The 19,268-nt window shown below is 39.1% G+C and overlaps 2 protein-coding genes across 2 annotated transcripts in view; one reads left to right on the top strand and one right to left on the bottom strand.

The window, feature by feature from the left end:
* Positions 1-6,003: 6,003 nt before the first annotated feature.
* Positions 6,004-16,024, bottom strand: LOC134795355 (ras-related protein Rab-10). Its single transcript, XM_063767183.1, has 5 exons — positions 15,817-16,024; positions 15,411-15,610; positions 13,563-13,652; positions 10,087-10,211; positions 6,004-9,925 (listed from the first exon to the last, which is right to left on the bottom strand). The coding sequence occupies exons 1-5, from the start codon at positions 15,941-15,943 to the stop codon at positions 9,856-9,858; spliced, it is 612 nt and encodes a 203-aa protein (XP_063623253.1). The 5' UTR covers positions 15,944-16,024; the 3' UTR covers positions 6,004-9,855.
* A 539-nt stretch (positions 16,025-16,563) lies between these two features.
* The window catches only part of LOC134795385 (cohesin subunit SA-1), a 42,102-nt gene continuing 39,397 nt past the window's right edge, over positions 16,564-19,268 (top strand). Inside the window, exons 1-2 of the mRNA XM_063767219.1 lie at positions 16,564-17,244; positions 18,957-19,127. Coding sequence (XP_063623289.1) covers positions 16,759-17,244; positions 18,957-19,127 — 657 coding nt within the window. The 5' untranslated portion in view covers positions 16,564-16,758. The remainder of the gene's footprint in view (positions 17,245-18,956; positions 19,128-19,268) is intronic.

Raw genomic sequence — 19,268 nt, 5'->3', positions numbered from 1 at the left:
CTCTATTCACAAATGAAATGATATGTAACCAATTAAATTGTTGGAATTTGAACTTCACATAAAGGACACAAGAGTTAATTTACTTGCGTGTAAAATGTTTTCCTGTTTGTTTTTGTTTAGGCAGAAGGACGCCGCTAATGTTGTTTTCAAGATAAGTTTGTAATAATTAGGTCAATATTAATATGCTTATCACTATCGGATAGGTCCGTGAAAAATAGTTTAAAAAATCCTAACATGAACATTTCAAGACTATCAAAAGAACAGGTATGTAATTTTAGCAGAAACAAACGTAATAAGTAGGTAGTCTTTAACCTTTTGGACGCCAATGACTGATATATCCGCACCGTAGGTCCAACGCCAAAGACCGATTAATCCGTCACAAACCATAGAGCAACACCGACCTACGTGCATATGCATAAAGTTCAATTTCAGTTTTGACACTTCGGTGACGTGGCGTCCGCGTGACAGCTTTTTAGTTTGACACGGCGTCGAAAAGGTTGTTTCCAGACATCCAATATGACTTTGCAGCGGTCGGCAACAGGCGGCCCGCGAACCTCTCACCTGCGGCCCGCGAGCCTTCCTGGTTATTTTGTATATAATATTGACAAACGACAATGTCTAAATAATTCGGTAAAGTCATAATTATTAACAAAGTACGGCCCGCGTCAACTTCTTTAACTACTATGTAGCCTTTGGTTGCTAAAAGGTGCGACTGCTGGCTTAATGTATCGCAAATCACAACACATCGTCTCGTTTCTTTTCTGCAAATGATTGCGTTGATGAAGGCGTTTAAATCAATTAATGTCAAAAAAACTAATGACCTCTGGGGAGTCTCTGTCCATGCTGTCAAATCCTTAGTAGAAATTGTAGCGCCTGACTTGGTAGTTATATTTAACAACAGTGTTGATTGCGGCGAGTTTCCTGATCTAATGAAACATAGTAAAGTAATTCCTTTATTTAAATCTGGTAGCAGCTCTGACCCCACTAACTTTAGACCGATATCTGTGCTACCAACATTTAGCAAGATTTTTGAAAAATTAGTTCTTTCTCAATTAGTACGACATTTTAACGTTAATAATTTGATGCATAATAAGCAGTTTGGTTTTACACGGGGTCGCTCAACAACCGATGCTGGTGTTGAGCTAATTAAGCATATTTTCGATGCCTGGGAGGAGTCACGAGATGCTTTAGGTGTCTTCTGTGATTTATCTAAGGCCTTCGACTGTGTTTGTCATGAAACATTAATCAGGAAACTTTATTATTACGGAGTTAGAGGATCGGCACTGAATTTACTTAAGTCCTACTTAAATGGTAGAATACAAAGGGTCGATGTGAATGGACAGCGATCACCTGGGTCATTGGTCTCTATGGGTGTACCACAGGGGTCAATATTGGGGCCTTTCCTGTTCCTTATCTACATAAATGACTTGCCATTCCTTGTTAAGAGCGCTATTACATTTCGGCGTTGAGCGAGTTTAGGTATTTTACGCGCTGCGGCAGGCCGTGCGAGCTCAGTACGCCGATCCCTTCTACCACACTCGCACTACAATGATGGATTAAACATTCTTGATCCTTCGCGAAGCATATTGAAATCAACCATAACAACACTAACTGTACTTAACTTTTAAAGTTCTAAAACTGTTATTTGGTAAGTACGAAAATACTAAATGCAGTGCAAATGTACATAGGGGCTGTTCATAAATTACGTCATCTATTTTTGACGATTTTTGACCCCCCCCCCCCCCCACCCCCTACCCCTCAAATCATCCAAGAATCAAACTTCGGATGAATCTGTTTCCTCCTACGTCATGTTACCATCATCCGATGTCCAGACCCCTCCCCCCCCCCCCACTCCTCCCATTTGAAACGACGTAATTTATGAATAGCCCCATACTCGTACTTATGAAGGTATATTACTCGAAAGAAATTATAGGTACCTACTCGCTTATTTACATATTTCGTCATTGCATTTGGTACCTATAGGTTGTAAAGTTTGTATCAACGAGGGTTTAAAAACGAACTGGTACTGAGGATCTGATGATGATTAAGGTGGTCACGGATACCAATCAACCATGTAGTAACATGATTAGGCTCGTTTGATTCGTCTCAACAAGATCTTTGACACTGAAGATACACAGGGTCTGATGATGGAGCTGGAAGGTGGCCACGGGTACCAGTCTATCATGTAACTAAACAACTTCGTGTTTGGGCTCGTTTGATTCGTCTCAACAAGATCTTTGACACAAGACAGTACTCAGGGTCTGATGATGGAGCTGGAAGGTACCATTACCAATCAACCATGCAACTAAACCACATCGTGTTTAGGATCGTTTGATTCGTCTCAACAAGATCTTTGACACTAGGTGATACTCAGAGTCTGATGATGGAGCTGGAAGGTGGTCACCGGTACCAATCAACCATGCAACTAAACCACTTCGTGTTTAGGCTCGTTTTATTCGTTTCAACAAGATCTTTGACACAAGATAGTACTCAGGGTCTGATGTTGGAGCCGGAAGGTGGTCACCGGTACCAATCAACCATGCAACTAAACCATTTCGTGTTTAGGCACGTTTTATTCATCTCAACAAGATCTTTGACACAAGGTAGTACTCAGGGTCAAACACGAAGTGGTTTAGTTGCATGGTTGATTGGTACCGGTGACCACCTTCCGGATCCATCATCAGACCCTGAGTACTATCTTGTGTCAAAGATCTTGTTGCGACAAATCAAACGAGCCCAAACACGAAGTGGTTCAGTTACATGGAAGACTGGTACCCGTGGCCACAGTCCAGCTCCATCATCAGACCCTGAGTACTAACTTGTGTCAAAGATCTTGTTGCGACGAATCGAACGAAGCCAAACACGAAGTGGTTTAGTTGCATGGTTGATTGGTACCGGTCACCACCTTCCGGATCCATCATCAGACCCTCAGTACTACCTTGTGTCAAAGATCTTGTTGCGACAAATCACACGAGCCCAAACACGAAGTGGTTCAGTTACATGGTAGACTGGTACCCGTGGCCACCTTCCAGCTCCATCATCAGATCCTGAGTACTATCTTTTGTCCAAGGTCTTGTTGAGACGAATCAAACGAGCCTAAACACGAAGTGGTTTAGTTGCATGGTTGATTGGTACCGGTGACCACCTTCCGGCTCCAACATCAGACCCTGAGTACTATCTTGTGTCAAAGATCTTATAGAAACGAATAAAACGAGCCTAAACACGAAGTGGTTTAGTGGCATGGTTGATTGGTACCGGTGACCACCTGCCGGCTCCATCATCAGACCCTGAGTACTATCTTGTGTCAAAGATCTTGTTGAGACGAATCAAACGAGCCTAAACACGAAGTGGTTTAGTTGCATGGTTGATTGGTACCGGTGACCACCTGCCGGCTCTATCATCAGACCCTGAGTACTATCTTGTGTCAAAGATCTTGTTGAGACGAATCAAACGAGCCTAAACACGAAGTGGTTTAGTTGCATGGTTGATTGGTACCGGTGACCACCTTCCGGCTCCATCATCAGACCCTGAGTACTATCTTAAGTCAAAGATCTTGTTGAGACGAATAAAACGAGCCTAAACACGTAGTGGTTTAGTTGCATTGTTGATTGGTACTGGTGACCATCTTCCGGCTCCATCATCAGACCCTGAGTACTATCTTAAGTCAAAGATCTTGTTGAGCCGAATCAAACGAGCCCAAACACGAAGTGGTTTATTTGCATGGTTGATTGGTACCGGTGACCACCTTCCGGCTCCATCATCAGACCCTGAGTACTATCTTGTGTCAAAGATCTTGTTGAGATGAATAAAACGAGCCTAAACACGAAGTGGTTTAGTTGCATGGTTGATTGGTACCGGTGACCACCTTCCGGCTCCATCATCAGACCCTGAGTACTATCTTGAGTCAAATAAATACATATAGAATGTCAGGTCGTTTCAAATATTTTTAATCCTGTCCGGTAGTTTATTAAACTGTACCATTATAAATTATAATACTATAAAAACAGTGCTAGGATCAAAGTCTCTCGTTGCGGTTTACACGCACACAGTATAGCGTTTTACACGGCGCCCGCCACACACAATGATAAAAAACCTCGTCGTCGCCGTTGAAAATGTGCGGAGCCGACCGACACACGTCCTGCCTCTACAAGCTCTGCCGGGGCACTGAGCTGGCGCAGCGCGCGTCATCGGTAATATAGAGTAGTTTTCAAAAAATTGCCAAAAAATTATAGTAGAATTTCATAAACACTAATGTATACCAACAGTATAAGCAAACGTTGCAGATTGCTTGAGTATGAAAATGACTTCGATATTAAGTAGATTTTCGTAGGAATTGACACTTGTTTCGGAGAGAAAATCGAGTTCGTTTTACTTTGATTTTCTCTTTCTCAAAGGTATGTAGGAAAAATATAGTTTGATATGCCTAAAGTACAGGGTATTAGTAATACAAAATAGCCAGGTTTAGCAGAGTAAAATTCTCAACATTTCCAAATAAGAGCTCGCCATTCAGTGCTTCACGGGGTTTTTCGGAAACGACCATCAGAAAAAAAATCATTACTAATTTAATAAGTCCTTTTTCTAATATTCACAACGATATTTATAAAGATAAGAAGACGCTTTTACTGGAACAAGTACTCATTGTTTCTAATAATGAGCGCAAAGTCCTGAATTTCGTCGACTAGTATCATCAATTTTGCATTATTTCGACTTTTCTTGTAAGAGCGCTCTTAAGACCCACCATGATATAGTATTGTTTGCAGACGACACCTCACTTATTTTCAAAGTCAAACGACAGCAACAAGCTTACAATGATGTAAACAATGCTATTTCAAAAGTAGTAAATTGGTTCAATGTTAATAATTTACTGTTAAATGAGAAAAAGACTAAATGTATTAAGTTTGTCACTAGTAGTAACGTAAGGCATGTGCATACAAGTGTCATTGTGAAGGATGAGGAATTGGAATTAGTTGATAGTACAGTTTTTCTTGGTATAACTTTAGATTCTAAACTCCAGTGGGGTCCCCATATTGCTACTCTTTCGAATAGACTGAGCTCTGCAGCTTTTGCAGTGAGCAAAATCCGTCAGTTAACTGATGTGAAAACAGCTCGATTAGTATATTTTAGTTACTTCCATAGCATTATGGCATATGGTATTTTACTGTGGGGCGGTGCTTCAGAGATAAATACCATTTTTGTTCTGCAGAAGAGGGCTATTCGAGCAATATACAAAATGAACCATAGAGACTCACTTAGAGATAAATTTAAGGAAATTGACATAATGACAGTGCACTGTCAATACATTTATGACAATATTCTGTATGTACATAAAAATATTGTAAATTTTAGGAAAAATTGTGAAATTCATAATATTAATACTAGAAATAAACATAAGCTCGCAGTGCCCTTCACTCGGCTCCATAAAATTAAAAAATCATTCATGGGTAATTGTGTAAGATTTTATAATAAACTTCCAAACCATATTACTGAATTATCTATTAATAAATTTAAGAATTATGTAAAGCGTAAACTTATTTCTAAAGCTTATTATACCACACAAGACTACATGAATGATATTACAACGTGGGATTAATTGTTATTCGAAATGATTATTTATTTATTAGGTATATTTGATTATTGATGAGGAAATGGATATTCCGATGTAATACTATCTACTTCTTTTGTTACTTGTGTTTTTTTTTTGACATTTAGATTTTATTCTAGAAATTCTAGACTAGTATTTTTTTATACAATCTTTTTAATGTTTGACGATCCTTTTGTGAAATTTTTAGTGTTAAATTTGATATGTATAATAATCCAATTTTATTATGGAATAATATTAACATCAATAAATTGCTCTGATAATTAGATTAAGATTAATTACGATTCATAAGAGCTTGTTGCTAGGCCTACATGAATAAAGTAAATTTTGTTTGTTTGTTTGTTTGTGTTTGTCATCTTGGCTAGGTTCCCAGGGATGAAGATCGATAGAAATAATACAACGAATTACGATAGGTAGTTTAATATGAACATAATATACAATGCTGATGTTTATTTATAAAAGCAGGTAAAAACCGACGACACATACACCGTACGATAAAATAGGAATTAAGGTGCGATGGGCCGACGCCGATATGTCAAATTTTCCATTCGATTTTTTATCGAGCGCATTTTAAGTTTACGTATATTTTGCAATAGCTGAAAGTTCTGAATTGTTACATAAAGTTCGCACGATAGAAAATAAAATCAATTATTTGACACTTCACCCTAATGCATAGCACGCATTTTTAACGGTATAACAGCAAAAGTAACTCAAAATAACATTATTAATATGATAAGATTGATAAGCGAAAATCATAGTCTACGTGCAGAATTTTCTACACTTAATTTGTTACTTTTGCTGTTGACAGAATATTTCGAGGTTGGGGTATGGTAAGACAAATTGAATAATACGCTATTGAATAATAATTTACATCAACGACAATATTGAAATTAATTTATGAATAATAATTCCATAAACAACTCGTCAGACAGACCGTACTTACAAAATTACTTTACTGACCGATCTAAAAGCTTTTTCGTGCAGATATATTATAGAAAAGTAGTCAGAAAAAGCGTTGCTATGTATACGTAAACCTTATACAATCTTGAGATAAATATATACAGCCGGGTAATAACATTCATAATAAATCAATGCTATAAAGCATATTGTCAGTCATAAGTGTCATAACCTTGACATTCAAATGATGACGTAAAGACGTTGTAATAAGCCATAATTTTAAATAGCAGTGCCGACGTCAGTTGTCCCTGATCTAAAGCTAACTCACGCGCAGTGTATTGCTTCTGAGATATGTTACGGTTACTCTATGAGTGGCCAGACACTAGACATTAATAAATAGGTACCTACCGATAATATACACGGAGTACCCAATATTTATGTCCATGAAACGTTCCATGTCGGCATCTCCTAATCTCATTGCTAAAATCAGCTTGAAAATTGTCAGTAAAGGTATCTTCGTATGTAAAATCGATAAGAATATGGGAGTCACTATTAAAATGATCGTCGCCACGTTGGTACTTTAAGTTACAATCCACGTCTATTTTAACGTAGGTATCTACTGTTTGTAAAAATATAAAACGTGTATTGATTTCAGTCTAGTGTCTTCCACTTTCACATGTTTCATGAATGACTTCGCAAAATGCATTAAGTAACAAGCAAGACCAGTCTTGGTCCGTTACTAACATAAATTAAGTAAAACGTGCATGAAATCTCATCATTTTATTGACAATATTGATATTGACCGCCACAGTCGGCCATGGCTGACACAGGATACAGTATAAAATTAACCTTAATACATTCTAATATAGTATACTATTGCATGTTATGTAAAATAGTTGTAGCGGTAAAAAAATTGGTCAGAAATAGACAGTGTCTTACCTTGTCACAGTGACAAACAATATGAAAGTCGATAGGGACCTCATACTAGTCACTGTGACAAAGTAAGAAATGGTACTGAAAATTTAATCGTTGCCCGTCCTTACATTACCAAACGTATGTGACAATTTCAACATCATATCAATGAAATAAGTCGTTGAAGTATTTTGCTGTTTGTACCAGTTAAGTCTTTGATGTAGCATTTTACATTTGCGTTACAATAACCCACATAAGCTTATCCGATCCAAAACTTGGTTAAAACGATTCTTTTTTTACATTATACACATGTCTGAATAACCAAAACAAACAGAAATTAGATTATTAGCCAATCAAAAAAGTCAACGTGATTGATATTAATTTTCGAGATTCTTGGCTCGGATTTGCCCAGCTAGTAAAAACTAAAATCCAAGTCGATTTTCTAGATGTTCTTTTTATTTTCTTACAAAGCAGTTTAAATAATTCTACGCATTATAGATACATAAATGCCTTAAAAACCGTTTTAAATGTATTTGTTTACCAAAGCGGACTTGATCTGCGTTTCATGAGTAGTTTTCAGACAATTTATAAAAGTATTAGGCGCGTTTACATTGGCAAGTTTATAAGTACAGTCAACTGAAGTTATATCATGTAGCTACTTTAGTAGCTGACAGTACTCCCGCTTTACGTTTTATTCAAACTAATAGCTCAATGTAAACGTACCCTTATAAATCTTATAATAGTGCATCCCTTGTTCAACTTTTCAATCAAAATACATGATATTGATTTTCTGGAGATACAGTATCTTTCAAGCTATTGATTATAGCGATTATTTATTGCACAATATACACATTTTCGTTACTGTAATAACCAAATAAATCTTAACATTATGAGTCTGTCCAGGTAAAAAAGGCTTTAAGAAGCAGTATGTAGAACCCTTTTTTATCTGCACGAAAGCCGAAAACGCTAGCAATATTCACATTCTCTCGCTTGACATACACATAGTATACACAACAATAAGTAGAATTTAAGACTAATAATTGATAGCATAGAAAAATCTAAAACTATGCGTGTTATTCTTATACAATCGTTTCGCCTCCGATATGAACCTTAAACGATTGACACAAAGTGCATTTTCCAGCGATTATGTACAGACAGATCGTCTTGTTGTAGAATACCTTAACCGTTTAACACCGTACAATATTATGACATTTACTTTACAAAGCGGCGTGTTTGGGCTATGAGTACTAAAATAAATGTGCATTTTTTTGACAACCTAACTCAAACCCAAAAAAATTAAGCACAAAACGCAAGCTAGTACGACACTATTTTGACAAAAAAAAACGCTTTTGATTTTTTCACCAACACACTTAACACATTCAACACCAAGAACCCGACTGTCGGGTACACTGTTCGTAGCGACTACGCGCTACATACGACGAAACCGTGGCTACGCGCTACGAGCGTAACCCGTAGCACTTAGTGGTATTGAATGTGTTAATTGACGATATATATGCACACCGAAGGGTGGTATTCCATCTGTCCAATATATGATCAAATTTGTATTTGCGTCTCACAATTTGCTTAATGAGAGAGTGAGACGCGATGCACATTTGATCAAATATTGGACAGGTGGAATACCACCCTAAGGCATGAACATTATCCAAACGTGACTTTTAGATAAGATTTTTTTTTGGTAGTAGTCATTTAAATGTGTCGCTCTAAGTAAAATTCATATTTCAGACCATTTGCATATATAACTTTAAAAACATGACAAACCTAACACCAAACCAAGCGACCGCTTCCAAGTAAGCCCGGCACCGAAGTGCGACTAGACGTCCACTCGCTGTACGCAAGCTCTAACGTAGGGATGGCCAACCTTTTAAATCTTGCTTTAAAAATATATGTGAACATTACCGGCCACCAAAATTATATGGATATAATAAATTGATTAAATTTGAACTAGGTTGGCCATCTCTACTTTAACATAACAAAGCATTACCTATACAGTTACATATAAATATTATCGAAAGCTACTGTCTGACCGCCCTCTGCACTTCTTACTAATTTAAAGTGGCCTATAGTGTGTACAAAACTGTTTATCCTTTAAAAATAAATTGCTTGTTTTAGGTCTCATTTCAGGAACGGTACAAGTGTCCGGTAAAAATATTTGTAGACATTTCGTGCTCAAGCTCGATTTTCAACCATGAAAGAGTTCCTAATTGTTTATTACAGAAAACGAATGTCACAACTATACATTTACAACCTAAGACTTGTACTGTCCCTCAAACGAACTCAGTGTAGTAACGGCGATGTAGTTTTGGGGCCACCAAAATGTCGTTCATAACTATCCGGGTGCGCGGTCCGCGGCCACTTCACCACCCTCGGCCTCGCGGCCTCCCGGGGTGCCGGGGTGCGGGGCCGGCGGCGGCCTCGTGCGGGGAGGCCTACGTGCAGCAGGCGCGCTGCTGCGGCGCGCGCGACGGCCGGCGCTCCACTGCGATGCGGGCGGCGTCGCTGTTTAAATGAAACAAATCAAGATTTAAATAAAAATAACGTTTTAAATAAATATTAATCAGAAGCGGAATTTTTGGTTTATACGATAACAAGAAAGGTTTCCTTCAATGTTCGCCTTCTATTTTATCCGTCAACTCATGGAGCTATTTCAAAAAACTCACCTGTCAGTGCCGCGGCCGGCAGTTTTGTCGAGGATAGCCTCCGCCAGCTCGGAGAAGGCGCGCTCAATGTTGATGTTAGCTTTTGCCGAAGTCTCCATGAAGCGGATGCTGTGCTCGCGCGCTATCTGCAGGATTAGGTAAATAGGCTGATGAGCAAATTACATTCATCGTTCGATCACAGAATAAATAATAGTACTACCGTACAGAAAGGACACTTCCTACAAAACAAACCCGAAGTTTGACAGCAGTTCAGGGTAGAATCATGCTATCCCTTTCTAATATATGGCACTATCCCTTTCGGCTATTTAGGGTTGTCAAAATTCAAGTGATTATCGTATCTGTGGTCATGTACGCAAAAGGAAGTCAAGTGGTGTCAACCCTAATAATTGCTCGGAGCAATGTTGAGCCGAACGGAGCCGAGTTCGACCGAAGTGAGGAGTGTCTCCACACTGGTTCGATATACAAGCTGCCATAGCACCCGAAAGGTAGCTGCTGTGCTATCTATTGGCTAGCTGAAAGTCATCAATGATTGAGCGTATTTGAAAGGCACATTAGTTAACTTTGAACCTTTTACCGGACTGATAGGTAGTTCAATCAGGAAAATCCTAACGGTTGGGTTTATTACACCGCTGATAGCTTATCCTATGCCAAGACCAAAATAAATAATCAATTCTAAAAAAAATTTGTTATCTAACTAACCACGCCCAAGTTGTGTAGGTATAGGTACTTAATTGTTAAGTCCCCTCCAAATAACCTATACTAAATATAAGTTTTCATGTCCACATGATCACTTTATCACGCATACGTTTTTGAACATGCACGATCAATACAAAAAATGCCGCTGCACTATCGATATTCGATACAATCCAGCAACTGTATGAGAAAGCGTAATTAGGCAGATTATGACTGATCCGTCATGCATAGCGACTGACAATGAAGCAGGTAATACTTGAGCTAAAATTGTGCAAATCGTCGATCAACTTGTTCAATCGCATTGATATTATAAATGGGCCTGACACTAATCTATTAGATCTCGTACTGCTAAGTAAAAACGATCTTGAGACTTTTGCTACTTTTAGTCTATGAATAGTATGAATCGACTACTTTTAAACTTATTGATGCTCTTAACTTTAGGGGCCTATCTAATAGGAGTGTTGTAAGTAATCAGAGAGGTAAATCCATTATTAGGGCATCAATCAAAGTGCGGCATTGCTATGATGCTGATAAGTGGGACAATTAATTTGGCCTTCTCTAGCGCCCGCATACGTGAGGCATTATTGTTTATTACGGATACTGAGTAATAAGAATAGGCATGTCCTCTACGCCCTCTGTGGGCGGAATGAGGTAAGACGCTAAAGAAAGGTTGTAGGTTTTAGCATATAAATAGAGTCAAACGTGTTTAACCATGTATATCATATCATAGACACATATACCTACTACGAACTGTGATCTATAGCCTGTGTGATGAAAATGAATTCAAGCGATATGTATGTATGAATGTTTGGAAGACCCTAATCCTGCTTGTTTGACCTTGATTTTATTAACAACATTAGGCTATTAATATAACATCTAATGATGACTGAGCAGATTAGATTACGTCCTACGAGTATGATCCAAACGGAAACAAAACGTTTTGATTTAACCAAATATTTCATGCGTCATTCTCTGTCAGGATCAACCATGTCTAATACCTAAAACGGCCCCTATTCCGCATGGAAGAGAGTTAACTTTTCAATGCTACATCAAGATGAGATACGATTTAGTATAATTAACTGCGTTAATATAATATAGGTCGCTTCCGAAACGCGTTGTGCGGAACGCTAATTATTCTAGCTTTGCTTTGCCTATTAGTGTGGTTCATGCTACAACATTGTTGGGATGCCGGCAGATTGATGTGTTCCGAACGTATCACATTTGATTAAATTAGATAAAGTCATAAGATCTTCACAATTTTATTTACTCTAGCTTTTGGCTAGAAGCCGACAGTTTTATAACACCTAATAAAATATATTTTCTTTCCTAGTGACTCCTGTTTTTTCATTGTTATAAATAGTGTAAGCCTGTACTGATATAAAAGCTCAAAATCCCTAAAATTCGATACGAGATATTTTTGACATATTCAAGTCATAAGTACATTGAAATGTAAATTTTTGGGGATAATCTTTTCTCTAAACTGCGTCCTACTGCGCGATGTATTATAGATCAGTCAACACGCAGATTTTATACTTGTTGGCAGGAAAAATGTGTATAAAGGACTTGTTATCACATTATCAGCACTAGCTAGTATATTTGGAGTAGATTTAAAAAGCTATTTTTAGCATCCTTGGCTTCCACAACAAACAAATACTTAAGTATCAAAAGTTTCCTTTGCCTACATTAGAGATGGACCGAATATTCGGTAATTATTGAGAACTGCCGAATATTTACCGAATAAGTATTTTTTTTACGGGCGTCCGCTAGTTAGCGCGGATGCACTTCGCGATCAGGCGGCGTAGCACGGTCGCGTTTTTATCCCTTGTCACCATGCCTGTCACGTTCTAACAAGTATGTAAGTGCGAAAGGGACGCGCATAGTGATAGACGATAAAAATGGAACCGTGCTGCGCCCACAGGTATGAGACGTTTCGGTTACTTTTCATAAACAATCCCAGTCGCTCGGGAGAAGGGTCAAAACACGTTATGAGTGCAGACCGCGGACCTGAAAGAACTTGTTACCGAATATTCGGTAAACTCCTTATTCGGGCCGTCTCTCGCTATAGGTAAATATATTTAACATTTTCGCAACCAGGCAAAATTTCAAACAATACCCCAGAAACCGGCAGTACTCGCTAGTCGGGCAACGACGTGCAACTCAATGCCGCACGCCGCGAACCCGCTAGTCGGGCAGGCGGCGGACGCTCAGGGCTGTGCCAAGTAACTTTCGTATAAGTACGTGGATAAAATTAAATCTTCTGTCTCATCTGTTTAGGCTCCCCGTTTTGTACTTCTCCTAATTCTAACTCCTATTGATACATACCCGTGTATGCAATTTCACGTAACCAACTAATAAGAATTTTTATTTTGTAATCGCATTAGGTAAAGTAAATAAAAATACAAAGTGAAGTAATAAAATATAATAATCAACTGTACCAACTTTTCGACCACATAATAATCAGAAGACTTACAATTTTTTCTGTTAGTGGCAGTGGCAGCCCTGAGGTAGTGAAGATGCAATGCTTGCCCGTCTGTCGGGCACTTCGGCGTCGCGTGTAGGTTTATAGCTCTTGCGCGACTAGCGGGTATGCCGGCATCTCTGAGTAAAGTTTACGAGTGCCCGAGAGTCGGGTACGCGGTGTCGAATGTGTTAATAAAACTGTTAGCCACTCACTTGCTTTTGGTAACTGTAGCTACCAGCTGTCACCCTTATTTTATTATAATAATAGAGGTCACTGTAAAATATCAAGCATGTGAGTGGTTATTTTACAAAAGGGTACTTACCGCCTCTCCACGCTCCTTGCTGACAACACGCTTCTCCTCCATGTCGCATTTGTTACCGAGTATCATCTTCTCCACATCCTCGTTTGCATGCTGGAATCACATACACACATGTTAGATGTAGAGTGCACAATCATGGATAAACTCGGTTGAGGTGCATCAGTCCATATAGAAGCAGATGTGCCGCGAGTGCACGCGTATGTTTTTTTTAATACTACGTCAGTGGCAAACAAGCATCCGGCCCGCCTGATGGTAAGCAGTCAACGTAGGCTATGGACGCCTGTAACTACAGAGTCTAGTGTTATTTGGCTGCGGTTTTCTGCTGTGCCCAATCACACAAAGCTAGATGACATTCACAGTGCCCATACCTCTCTAGGTATGCATCTCTTCTCTGGCTCTCTTTTACTTTAGATGCAAGGCTCGTATAAAGCGCGAAATCCATATCAAACATGCATGTGCACAATCACTGCGTATATTGGCTAGATCTGGACGCAACTTTGGAAATTTCAGATATGGTGGGGTGCTCGGGTAAAAGAGAACAACAGCATGTTTTATGATGACATGATGAGAATAGCAGTTGATGGAGAAATATTGGAAAAGGCAATGGTTTCATTGACAAAGCAGAGTGGGAGAAATACCTCAACCTACTTTCAAAGTAGGTTAAAAATGTATCTGTAAATAATCAATTGATACTTTACGAAAATCAGCTGAGTAATTTGGTGCAGCAGAACAAATGACACAAAAACCCATAGAAAAATATACAGACTGCTAAAGTCGCACTTTTTATAGTCAGACAAAAAAATTTATCTGTAGAGAACATAAAAAAAAGTTTTTTTTATTAAATAAAAGTTCCTTTTTTATATTTTTTTTATAAAGTAGTACTAGAAAAGAAGCTAATAAGCTACTACTAGAAAATAATTAATAAGGATAAACAGAAGCAGTTGGCACTAAACAACAGATAATATTTATCTCATAGTGTATAGGTCAGCAGTAGGCGCCCATTCATTATCAAAGCAGCAAGCAGGAAAGATAACATAGTAGGCGACTACCAGAGAAGCAACTGTCTAGGAAAACCATTGACAAATGACTGCTTAGTCATCATCATGTTTAATCGTGACAATAATAGCAATTTGTGGTAATTTGAATCATATGATACTTGAGTGCTTATCTGATATGTAGAAATGTGTTGATTTAAGGAAAACTGTATATCTGTATCTTAACACATAATGGTGCTTGTTAGGTTTTGAAAGCAAGAACAAACAAAAAAACACATTAAATATTTACATGTACCAGTCTCAACACTCTCAACCAATAAAGCCTTTTTGTTACACAGAGTATTCATGGTGTAAATTCCTTGGGTAATACACAACTATTCTTTAATATCTCGCATCATTTTATTTTCCCAATAGCCAACCATCTTGGCTACCCTATCTCACCAATTTTCAAAGACATACTAAGTTCTAATACTCCAATCCAGCCGGTAAAGAATCCTTGAGATCCAGGGTTTTTTCACATAATTCTATCTGATTTATTTTTTCCAAATTTGGAGGCCATCCAGAATGATCTGGGTGGGGTTTTTCAACTATGTACAACTAGGACACTTGATATCTGAGTACGTAAATCTCAACACTAAATTAAATAAAACAACTAAATTTGAATTGTATTATTTACAGGCATCCCAGTATGAAATTCAATTTCACTATAATGACTGTAGGTTTCTAAGCTCAGTTTGGTGTCTACAATTTTGATGAGCCTTATATGGGCATTGGGCAACTTGATTGTTCAATCTACCTGAAGTTCAAGTTACCTGAAGGTCACTAACTTTAATAAAAAAGTAAATAAAAATATTACCTCGTCTATGTTTCTGAGCCACTTGACGATGTCATCAAATGTTTTCTCGTTGGTGATATCGTATACAAGCATAATGCCCATGGCACCACGGTAGTACGACGTGGTGATCGTGTGGAAGCGCTCCTGCCCCGCCGTGTCCCAGATCTGCAGCTTTATCTTCTTACCCCGCAGCTCCACTGTCTTTATTTTGAAGTCGATACCTGTGGAACGGAATACAGAATGAATCAGCAGCGATTTACTATTTTTCTTAAGAACACCAAGAAATGGATTTAAAATAACACAGATTTAATGTCTCTTAATCACTTCACTTTTAATGTGTTTGTTTAAGTTGCTACTAGATCGTAAGAAGCGATGAAAATTTATACAACACTTGGATATTTTTAGTAGATACAAAAATGGTTCATACCGATAGTGGAAATAAAAGTGGTCGTGAAATGGTTGTCCGAAAATCTAAATAAAATGCAAGTTTTTCCCACGCCGGAGTCGCCGATGAGGAGCAGTTTGAACAATAAATCGTAAGTCTTCTTGGCCATTTTTTGTTATTTTACGCTTATTTGTAGGAAAGATGAGCAAAAACCAAGAATCACCCGATCCGAACGGAAATGTGACAGCTCACTGATCGTGTTGCCAGAGAACAAAAATAGTGATGTTATTGAACTTGAAAATCAAAGCGAATCTTAAAGCCGCTACAGACGGGCGTGCAAGACGGCGACCTTAGTGCGCTCAAAATATCTCTTTCTCGGCTCTCCCTTATAGTAGTAACAGACTGTCGCACCGCACCAAGGTCATTGTGCGACGCACCGATAAGTAAGAGCGAGAAAGAGATATCGCTTTATAGCTGCATCCTTAACTTTAACGGAAGTACGGCGGACCACGATCGAACGTGCCCTGTAGTGCTACCGCCAATACCGAAAATCGTCAATTGCGGGCATTTTTCTCTGTCACTCTAATTACGCCTTCATTGGAGTAAAAGAGTAAGATCCCCGCAATTTGCGAATTTCGGTTTTCGTGGTAGCCCCTCTGAACCGGATCAATTTCGCGATCCGGTACGGCCGTCTGTAGGTACTTTTAGGAGCTCAGCCATAGTAGACAATAGGGCAAAGTTGCCGTTTAAAAAAATATCTGGAATGTTTATGACTTTTTGTCTATGATAATCAAGTTTGTTTTTTTGTTATGGCTGTCTTGTGTGAAAGCGTCTGCGTTTGCTGTTTCTTTCCAAAAATCAATAAAATTTTCAATACGGTCAATACCGCTTTATAAAGTGAGCAGTGTTCGGGTTTGCTGAGTAACATGTAGTGATTTCCACAAGTAATAAGAATTTTGGTTAGGCGTAACGCACAACATCACCATGCATCGCCGTGGCGGGAAACGTATCCGGATGGATGATCCTCCACCGGAGTACGTGAATCCCATGACCCCGGCTACTCCCATGACTGACTACGGGGGGCAGTCTGTACATGAACCGGAGACGCCCAATGTCAACTACTCAGGGTTCAACGTCGGGACGGTGGCGAACTCGACTGCCGTTGAGCCGCCGCGGGAGGAAGAAGATTCTCATCATGAGGAAGATGATATGCGGTCACCCTCCCCAGCTCCTACTAAGCGTGTCACAAGAAGCCGTGGGCGCGGTGGAGATGGAGGCTACGTAGGGCGGCTAGCGGAGTCGCCGCCGCCGCCGCCGCTGCGGCCCCGGCGCGGGCGCGGGGGCCGTGGTCGTGGCCGAGGGCGGGGCGCGCCGCCGCCGCCATCTTATTCACCTCCACCAATGTTACTTCCTGGAGATGATGAGAACAGCCTTTACAATATACTTCGCTTCAATAAGACTGCTATCAATGTAAGTTATTGTTTCTTATTATGCCTTGTCCAAAAAATACTCTAGTTTTCAGAATCTGACAAAGATAACTCCAGGTTTCCTGTTTGCTCTTTATTCTTTATTCTTTATTCAAACACTATGTATAAGTTTACAGCTCAAGCCAAGGCACTTATACTGTTAATTAGGTACATATATGTTGTCAGTATCAGTCAGTATCATAAAATTAGTAGGTACACTTATTGTATTACACACTTATCTTTATAATTGAACATACATATTATGTATTACTAAGTTACATAGAGATAAAAAAAAGAATCTGATATTAAATAACATAGGTAGAGTTTAAAAAAATCCTGATACTACGTTGTAGGGACGGCCACTTGTCTGCGAATATGTCTGCGTTTTGGACTGTAGCTATGAAGTTATTTAGTAATTCTATTGCTCGGTACGTGGGTGCGTTTGAACCGTGATAGGTGCGAACATTTGGATATGCAAAAAGGTTTCTGGCTCTACGTGCGCTACGCCCTACTGCAGCTATGTAGTTGTCTGGGGTAAAAATACGCATACGCTCCAGAACGGATGGGTTGTCAATACGATTTCTTAAAAGCAGACAATAGTGTAAGGCAAGCGTTTGCTTACGCCTTAGCTCGAGAGACTCTAACCCTACCATTCCCAATACAAAGGATGACGGAAATAAGTATGGGTAGTATCCGTAAAAACGTAAATTTTGTAGGCACTTTTGCAAATATTTATAATGTGTGAGTGCATGTTTAGCTTAGTGTCGAGTGTTAACCCTAGATCCTTTATTTCTGTTACTCGGTCAAGGGGAATGTTAGTAAGAGTATATGTCTGGAGGATATAATCTACAGACCGGCTAAAACTTATTACTTTGCACTTAGATTCATTTAGGTACAAGCGGTTTGTTTTACTCCAGCTGTCAACCATGTTGATTGTTTCTTAATAAATAAAATACATACACTTACAAGTACTTCCATTGTCTGTATATTTGTAAGTATATATGTTACTGTAAAAGCCCGAAGTACGGCAAAACCTAGGTTTTACCGGTAAATCCTAGTTTTTACCGATGCCGATCGGTAAAAGCCCGAAATGTTAAATCTTACTAGTTTACTTCGGGCTTCTACCAACACCGATATGGTAAATCCTAGGTCTTACCACGGCGACCGGTAAAGTTTGAATCATGCACTGATTCTTGAGATTATTAGATGATAATTTTTAAGAAAAAAAAACCGACTTCTATGGGGCCCGATGAAAGATTATGGTAGATGGTGCACTACGTAGAAAAGGAGGTAAAAACCACCCACTTTTCTAGTAGCATTTCGTTTCTGTAAGGGTCGCAGTTCTAACCTAACCTAACCCACTTTTGTTTGGTTCTGAGAGGATCACAGTTCAAACCTAACCTAACCCACTTAACGGCGCATGTGGTGCGGTGTACGGGGGTTTGAGCAGGAGGGGTTGAGAATCAGTGCATGATTCAAACTTTACCAGTCGCCGTGGTAAGACCTAGGATTTACCATATCAGTGTTGGTAAAAGCCCGAAGTAAACTAGTAAGATTTAACATTTCGGGCTTTTACTGAGCGGCATCAGTAAAACCTAGGTTTTACCGGTAAATCCTAGGTTTTGCCGTACTTCAGGCTTTTACAGTAACATATACAACAATACCTTTGGTACTAAGTTTGGGTTGAGATGTTCATATTATTTTTCGCTTTTGCAGCAAGTGGTGGACATGTGGATTGAGCAGTACAAGAGCAACCGTGAGCATGCACTGGTGCAGCTTATGCAGTTCTTTATCAACTCTTCCGGCTGTCGGGGGAAGGTGACTCCCGACATGGCTCAGATGGACCATACTCTCATCATCAAGAAGATGACCCAGGAGTTTGACGAGGTAATTATATTATTAACATTTATAGGATTATGCTCAAATGGTACTAATAGCTACCAAGCGGTGTGACACCAGTAAGAGAGCTTTTAACTCGATACAGAGAGTAACCCCTGTGGCTTACTGTCCTCAGTCTTGAGAGAACGG

The sequence above is a fragment of the Cydia splendana genome, chromosome 12 (genome assembly GCF_910591565.1).
Source record: "Cydia splendana chromosome 12, ilCydSple1.2, whole genome shotgun sequence".
In the NCBI taxonomy this organism is placed as follows: Eukaryota; Metazoa; Arthropoda; class Insecta; order Lepidoptera; family Tortricidae; genus Cydia; species Cydia splendana.
The sequence above is the reverse complement of the archived record's forward strand: the minus strand, read 5'-3'. Positions and strand labels throughout refer to the sequence as shown.

Bases quoted from the DNA above. Each gene is read 5' to 3' on its own strand.
- LOC134795355 (XM_063767183.1), bottom strand. From the start codon at position 15,943: ATGGCCAAGAAGACTTACGATTTATTGTTCAAACTGCTCCTCATCGGC. The intron at 15,611-15,816 runs GTATGAACCATT...TCCGTTCCACAG, and splicing joins CACTTTTATTTCCACTATCG to GTATCGACTTCAAAATAAAG. The intron at 9,926-10,086 runs GTGAGTTTTTTG...TCATTTAAACAG, and splicing joins GCCGGCCGCGGCACTGACAG to CGACGCCGCCCGCATCGCAG.